General features: G+C 34.8%; 1 protein-coding gene across 1 annotated transcript in view; it reads left to right on the top strand.

Moving 5' to 3' along the window:
• Positions 1 to 8,336, top strand: part of LOC107723214 (protein strawberry notch homolog 2-like) — a 43,910-nt gene that overhangs the window by 8,911 nt on the left and 26,663 nt on the right. Inside the window, exons 4-13 of the mRNA XM_016531771.1 lie at positions 929 to 1,003; positions 1,100 to 1,208; positions 2,402 to 2,562; positions 4,486 to 4,619; positions 4,720 to 4,810; positions 6,009 to 6,152; positions 6,451 to 6,568; positions 7,623 to 7,728; positions 7,820 to 7,973; positions 8,060 to 8,236. Coding sequence (XP_016387257.1) covers positions 929 to 1,003; positions 1,100 to 1,208; positions 2,402 to 2,562; positions 4,486 to 4,619; positions 4,720 to 4,810; positions 6,009 to 6,152; positions 6,451 to 6,568; positions 7,623 to 7,728; positions 7,820 to 7,973; positions 8,060 to 8,236 — 1,269 coding nt within the window. The remainder of the gene's footprint in view (positions 1 to 928; positions 1,004 to 1,099; positions 1,209 to 2,401; positions 2,563 to 4,485; positions 4,620 to 4,719; positions 4,811 to 6,008; positions 6,153 to 6,450; positions 6,569 to 7,622; positions 7,729 to 7,819; positions 7,974 to 8,059; positions 8,237 to 8,336) is intronic.

Raw genomic sequence — 8,336 nt, 5'->3', positions numbered from 1 at the left:
CCATATCTGCAGATGAAACTTTGTTTGTAGAAGCATTTTTTAAATGTGAACTAGCACCTCATGACTACACCACGTTATGTACCAGAAGCTGCAAAAGACACAAGCGCAAGTGGAATGTACAAAAACATGGTGACATAAATTTGTAAGTATATATGCCGATATATTGCGTCACCAAAAATTATTGAGGTCATGTACATATATTGCGCGATAAGTCGATATATTGATTATTGCGACAGGCCTACCCCATATTTCAGATGATAAGCCATATTTGAGGTTGATGTATTACCACATAGACCAGCCATTAACGATCTGTCCATCACGAACTGCATGACTTCGCCTGTGGAATTATTTTTCTTTTTTTTTGCGACTAAAAAATTTTTGGTCGACTATTAGGAGGCAGCCCTATTATTAAATATTGTTTTGTTTTTTTCATTTTACAGTACAATCTTAATATTTAAGTATATTTTGTATTATAATATTTATATTTTCTAATTTAAATGATAATGAAACTAATAATATATATTTATAATAATATTATTTTTGCTGTTTTCCTTGTTTTTTTTTGTCTTTGGGGGTAGTTCATCCAAAAAAAAAAATTCTGTCATCATTTTCTTACCCTCTAGTTGTTCCAAAACGGTAGCCATTGGCTTCCATGGTATTCCCCCCACCATACTATGGAAGTCAGTGGGTGCCATCAACTGTTTGGTTACCAACATTCTTCAAAATATCCTCTTGTGTGTTCAACAGAAGAAAGAAAGTCATACAGGTTGAACTTGAGGTTGAGTAAATGGTTTTAGATTAACCATCCCTTTAATACTCATTACCAGTAAAGTTTATATGTGCAGTCGATATTATTAGCATGTAGAGTCTCATTTCTCTTGTGTAATTCCATATGAGTGTTCAGCATCTCTGTATCTGTGTTCTTCAGCAGAACCTGAGCGCGTTTCCTGGTAGGTTGGATGATTTTAGCGCTCTCCTGTCTGCATCAGTCGCAGGATTTAAGGTAGATCCTCTCCTTTTCTCTAAAATATTCTGTCCTCTGTTTCACCACATTTCATCATCTTTTGTTTTCTGCCCCTTCATTCCTTCATTTCCACAGGCTGCTGCTCCTCCGCCGCCTCCACCGGAGGAAGAGGAGGAGGCAGATGAGGAAGAGACGGAGGATTTGGGGCACGCGGACACATACGCCGAATACAAGCCATCCAAATGTAAATAGACATACTGTATTATATTAATCTACAGCACATGAGTGGGCAATATGAGCCAAATATGCATTTTTATATCACGGTTATAACATGTTGTAGTGAGTGTAGGATCCTTGCAAGTGCTTAAAAAGTCTTAAATTTAGTTTTCTCAAATTTAAACATATTTTAAATGGTATATTATAATATTTTTGAAGATCATAAATATTTAAAATGGTATAGCAAAAGTCCTAATTATCATTTTAAGAGGTCCTAAATTTAGGAATGGAATAACAGTAATTATCATACAGTCTGATGTAATTATTAATCTTCAAAAAGCAACAATTTAATCAAATTAGTCCAAGCGGTGCACGTTCAAAGTCAAAACGCGGTGCTGTTTCACATTCTACAGGCTCGCAGTCAATTAATACCATGCATTTATGCCAAACAATTGCTTATGCTCTACTGTTAGTGGGTAATGACAATGTTTACTTTATAATCTTTATAGTGTGAAATATTGTAGATGCTTGAAAGAGTCCATATATTGTCTTTTTGAATGAGCAGCTGGAAGTAGCAACACAAACATTTCAAAATGAGAGTCCCGGTGTATTTTGGACTTGTTTATAACTAAGTCATAAATTATGCATACATTTTTTTTCCCCCTGGTTATTAATATCTTGTTCGTATTAATTCCTAATGTAATGTGTGCCCCATACTGTCTAATTAAGTAAAATAATCTGATATATATCTAATTTATTTTGAGGTTGAATGGGTTTGTTCTGTAAGGGCATATGATTTTATTTGACTTTTTATTTGGCCCACCATACAGTAGGGGGAAAAACATGCCGGTGAAGCATATCATAATTAAATTTTTTTTTTTTTAATGTTTTTTTTGTTTCATTTTTTAATTTAAATGAAGAAATTATAAGTGAATTAAATGTAAAAATATATAGTGTGATATAATGCAAGATTTACTTTGTGCCCACAGCCCTCAGTCAAGTTTGGTTTTCAGCCCTTCATAGTAAAAAGTTTGGGCACCTGACATATGGCATTAATTTTATTTGCCACCAAATACACAAAATAATGTTCTTTTTAGCAGCATCATATGACCCCTTTAATAAAAATCATGCTGCCCATCCCTCATACAGCACAAACTCAACTCGATTTCACAGTTTGTGGTGCTTCCGTGGCAAATAAATGCTCTGTTCTCATGTGTGCAGCTACTATAGGAATCTCTCATCCTGATTTCGTGGTGGAGACCAACACACTGTCCAGCGTTCCTCCTCCTGACATCTCCTACACACTGTCCATTCCAGGCTGCAGCATTAGCTCCGGCCTGCTGTCTGCCCTGCAGCTGGAGGCCATCATCTACGCCTGCCAGGTACGCTTGCTCTCTCTGCTCTTCTCTTTCCCCTCACAGATGAGTTTAGTGTGAATGTATTAGGGCTGGGCGATATGGCAAAAAATGTAAATCTCGATTTAAAAAATAAAATAAAATTCAGAACGTATGACCAATTCTTAAATTTTTTTTTTTTACTATTTTAAACTATTCAACTTGAAAATGTAGCTACAACATGATTCAAGTAACTTTTTCTTCATTAACCCTCTAGTTAAAGAAAATTCTGTTTCCAAGTGCACCACACATGAAGTTGTCAACATGATGTAAATGTTAAACAAATCACTTGTTAAATATCTTTGCAGAAAAGATGCATGAACTACAACTACATCTTGTACAAACTTGTCTTATACATATTATATGTTCAGAAATGATGTTCGGAAAATGCTTTTTAAAAACAATTTCAAAAGTCAAGGTAATTCAAATTCAAAATGACTGAAGGTGTAACACCAGTAGACTATTATTATCTATAAATGTTCAGTAAAAACAGCAGCTTTCAGCTTGTCACCATGATGCAAACATGAAATATCAGACATACAGTAGTTGTTACGTTTTTTTTTATTAGATTACGCTGTTTTTCCATTGTTTTTTCTATGTAAACATGGACGCGTTTGGCTGTTGCGCTCTTGCAGCATCTCATGCATGAAACCGCAGTCTAAAAACGCGGCACTCAAGTTAAAAGAAGTTCACTCCCATCTTCTTGCATGTATTGCATTTATTAATAAACCATTTAAATCATTATAATACGCCTTTAATTGCCTATAGCCTAATAAACTCAAGCACACGCATAAAGCTTGCCACAGCACACCAGCATAAGTAATGATTATGAATGTGTCAGGGAAAAACAGTAAGGAGGCTGCATTAACATTTTAATAATGTATTAATAAACTAGTGATATCTTTGTTTTCGGCTTAAGTGATGAAGTTGGCGACACTGACTCGTCATCTCCGCAGTAGTGGAGTATGATGCACGTTTCATACGGGGATTACATAATCTGAGAATAGGCCTATTTGTTTTCCATTTGAATTGGTTCATTTGAAAGTAGATATTTCGCTATGTTTTTCATATCTGTAAGGCAAGCATACACGGAGTTTCGCGCTCAAGTTCACGGAGACCGAGACGGCAAAAAGCGCATCCTGTTTGCTTTCATTATTTTACAAAAGCGCAATGTTTTGTTGTATTTGTGAGTGCACACAAATAAACGTAGAGTCTTTACAGATTCAAAAGATGTATTTTGAATCTCTTATCTGTATGAGCAAAAATGTGGGAGTATTTTAAGAGCAAGCGAGCGCACCGGTGCCTTCATCAGTCCTGCAGTGAGCGCGCTTCTATATTCCACTTCAATAGTGCACACTTCTCTAGGATAACATTAGATTGAGCGGCCATTTAAAGTTTCTGCTACTTGCATATTTCAGATGATAAGCCATATTTGAAGTCGATGAATGATTGGATGTCCTGCCCGATGTACTGTATTACCACAAAGACCAGCCATTAACGATCTGTCTGTCATGAACTGCATGACTTCAACTGTGGATTTTTTATTTTCTAAGCGACTAATACAAGCTACTTGCATATTTCAGATGATAAGCCATATTTGAAGTCGATGAATGATTGGATGTCCTGCCCGATGTACTGTATTACCACAAAGACCAGCCATTAACGATCTGTCTGTCATGAACTGCATGACTTCAACTGTGGATTTTTTATTTTATAAGCGACTAAAACAATTTTGGTCGACTAACGGTTAGTCGACTATTAGGGGGCAGCCCTAAATATGTCCATTCAAAATTCCTCGATTTCTAAAAAATTAAATCGTGGCAAAACATTAAATTCGAATTAATCGATAAAATCAGAAAAGTCGCCCAGCCCTAGAATGTATAAAATCGCCTTTGTGCTGGTGTTCTTCAGCAACACGAGGTGATTCTTCAGAACGGTCAGCGGGCGGGGTTTCTGATCGGAGACGGAGCCGGCGTCGGGAAGGGCCGCACTGTGGCCGGAATCATACTGGAGAATTTCTTAAAGGGACGGAAGAGAGCGCTATGGTAAACACCTGCATGCATCTCTAACGCTCACGTTCAGTCAAACTCATTTGACTGTTCATCTAACAGAGGGATCTTTTTCTGGGAATCTGCTCTGTTTTAGGTTCAGTGTGTCAAATGACCTGAAGTACGATGCTGAGAGAGATCTCAAAGACATCGACGCTTCCAACATCCCTGTGTTTGCTTTAAATAAGGTTTGAGAACTGACTTGTCACTGCTTTTGTTTCCATATATATTGTACATATTAGTTCAGGGTTTTCCAAACGTGATGGATCTAAATAGGCTTTGTGAGTTGATGAAAAACAAATAATTAAATATTAACAATGTAAAATTTACATAATTAAAAAATAAAAACAACCCAAATTTAATGCTTGCTAAAATTACTTTATTTTATTAATATTTTATTTTTATTTTTTTAAATATTAAGAAGTTTTGTTTTTTTTTACAAAAAAAAAAACTTTTACATTAATAACAGGATAAAAATACAGGAGAATAGTGAAAAAATATTGTATTAGTTTACCTGCATTTTATGTGACCATTAACTTTAATTATATAACTATAATTATAATTATAGTTATAATTATGTATAACTGTAACTATAATTATATATTTTCGTCAGTTTTCATTTTAATTTAGTTTTAGCAATTTTATGTGCTTTTGTTATTTTTTAAATTATTTTATGTATTTCTTAAATATTTAAATATTTCTAGTTAGCTTTAATTTATTTTTATTTCAGTTTTAGTTTGTCATTTTAATACTTACTTTATTTCACTTAGTTGCCAAGGCAACATTTGTAATTTTTGTTTTTATTTTTAATCTACTTATTTTTTTATTTCAGCTATATTTAAGTGAACAACACCTATTTTTAATAGTGTTAGTTGTGGTTTCAGTTAACAACACTGCCTTGAACCTGCAAATATATGGTTAAATTGTTGAAATATTAACTTAAAATCTCAGAAGGACTTCAAGTGAATTTTATGTCAAAGGGCTTCAGCAGACAAAAATGTTTGTGATGCTGTTAGACAGTAGCCATAAAGTTACAAATAAGGTATTACAAATACTCCCGTAAATATTAAAGTATCCAATGAGAACATCACAATCACAAGAGCCAATGTCTTGTTTTCTGCTGAATGCATTAGCATATGTTTTGTGCCAAGTTTTCATTTACTCCAATTTACTGGAATAAAACTGCAAGTCAGCTGAAACATTTATATTTTTGTGAACTAGTAATATTTAAAAAAAATCTACTTTTATGTCTACTTCATTACAGTAAATGTCTTGTTTTGCTCTCTTGCACTCTAGTTGGTAGCAATTGAGACTTTGTTTCAGTCTTGTTAATTATTTCTTGTTGGGTCATTAAATGTCTATGTCTGTTTTTCCTCTTTCATGCAGATTAAATACGGAGATACGGCTACCTCAGAGGGTGTTTTATTCGCCACATACTCAGCGCTGATTGGAGAGAGCCAGGCCGGTGGGCAGCACCGCACCAGACTCAAACAGATCCTGGACTGGTGCAAACCCAACTTTGACGGAGTCGTATCCTTCACTTCCAGCATTGCAGAGTGTGCATGCATGCATCTTTTAGAAAGTAATGACTTTAGGTTGTTACTGGAAATTATAAGGTTGCTTGTTGTTTTTGCTTCTGTACCTTTAAGACTTATGTATAACACAGTATGCAAATGATCTCTGTTATGATTGGCTAACCTCTGTGTAGAATCATAGTGCACACTGTTATTCATCAGAGCACCTCAAGTTGCTGAATACTAATTAACTCTTAATATGCATGAACAAAAGTATTGTAACAGTGCTGTTGACCCTTGACCTTTAACCTTAGATTGTGTTTGACGAGTGCCATAAGGCTAAAAATGCGACCTCCACCAAGATGGGTAAAGCAGTCCTGGACTTGCAGAGCAAACTGCCCCGGGCGAGAGTGGTGTATGCTAGTGCCACAGGTGGGTGTTTCTAATAGTTTTTAATGTTTTTTGGAGAAGTCTCTTCTGCTCATCAAGGCTGCATTTATTTGATCCAAAATACAGCAAAAACAGTATTGTGGAATATTATTACAATTTAAAATAACGTCTTTCTATTTGACTATATAGTAAAATGTAATTTATTTCTGTGATCAAAGCTGTATTTTCAGCATCATTACTCCAGTCTTCAGTGTCACATGATCTTCAGAAATCATTCTAATATGCTGATTTACTGCTCATGAAACATTTCTGATTATTATCAATGTTGAAAACAGCCCAATATTTTTCTGGAAACGGTGATATATTTTATTTTCAGGATTCTTTGATAAATAGAAAGTTCAAAAGAACAGCATTTATTTGAAATAGAAATCTTTTGTAACATTATTATAAATGCCTTTACTGTCACTTTTGATCAATTTAATGCATTAAAAGGGTTAATTTAATAAATCTTAAAGCTTTTTATATTCAGCTTTGCTGTCACAGGAATAAATTACTTTAAATAATTGACATTATTTTAAAATATATTCAAATAGAAAAAAAATGAAAATTGTAACAATATTTCACAATATTGTAATTTTTTACTGTTTTTTTTTAAGCAAATAAATGCAGCCTTGGTGTGCATAGTTTTATATTTTATATTTTAATTTTAATTATAATTTTTTTCATTTTTTTTTCATTTTTGTTAGTTTTAGTATTACATATGTCTATATACTTTTTATTAATTTTTAGTTTTAGGTATGTTAGTACATTAAGTTTAACTAAATGAAAATGAAAAATGTTGCTTGACAACTAGCTGAAATAAAATAAGTATTAATAAATATTGTATTTTATTTCAGTTAATTTTTTTTTTTTTTTAAGTTACAATGTTTTTTTTTTTATGTTTAGTTCTTTTTGATTTGGATGATTGGTTATTTTCCAAAGAAAACCGTTGCCAAATCCCCTTAAAAATGGTTCATTATGGTTTCATGCATTCTGAGCTATTGGTCTTTGTGGATTAATGAGACCTGATTTTTCTGCCTTCATTCTCATTCTCCAGGTGCTTCTGAGCCAAAGAATATGATATACATGAGCCGACTGGGGATCTGGGGGCAAGGAACGCCGTTCAAGGCGTTTGATGACTTCCTGCATGCTATTGAGAAGAGGTCAGAGTTCATGCTCAGGATCACAATGGTCTGTTTTATCTGATGAATCTTCATATTCTCTCATAAACATTTACTCATGTTCATGTTCCAGGGGTGTTGGCGCCATGGAGATTGTTGCAATGGATATGAAAGTGAGTGGCATGTACATCGCAAGGCAGCTGAGCTTTTCCGGCGTGTCCTTCCGCATAGAGGAGATTACACTGGACGAAGAGTTCAAACTGGTCTACAACAAAGCAGCTAGACTGGTGAGAGAAACACTTGTGTTGTGTCGAATCACTTTGTCCCACATAATGTATGAAGCAGTAGTTAAAATGTTTCTTTCTCTGTCTAGTGGGCCGAGGCTCTCGAGCTGTTCACCAGAGCTGCGGATACGCTGGGTCTGGCGTCCCGTAAGTCTCTGTGGGGTCAGTTCTGGGCGTCACACCAGAGGTTTTTTAAGTACCTCTGCATCGCCGCTAAAGTCCGTCGACTGGTTGATCTCGCTCATACTGAGATGCAGCACGGCAAGGTGAGTCAGTGATTAAGATTTGTGCTTTTGCTCGTTAAGAAGAGGTTTTACTGGGTTTTGTATATATATACACACACACACACACACACACACATATATA

This window comes from Sinocyclocheilus rhinocerous, unplaced genomic scaffold (assembly GCF_001515625.1).
Source record: "Sinocyclocheilus rhinocerous isolate Xijiao unplaced genomic scaffold, SAMN03320098_v1.1 scaffold2770, whole genome shotgun sequence".
Lineage (NCBI taxonomy): Eukaryota > Metazoa > Chordata > Actinopteri > Cypriniformes > Cyprinidae > Sinocyclocheilus > Sinocyclocheilus rhinocerous.
The sequence above is the reverse complement of the archived record's forward strand: the minus strand, read 5'-3'. Positions and strand labels throughout refer to the sequence as shown.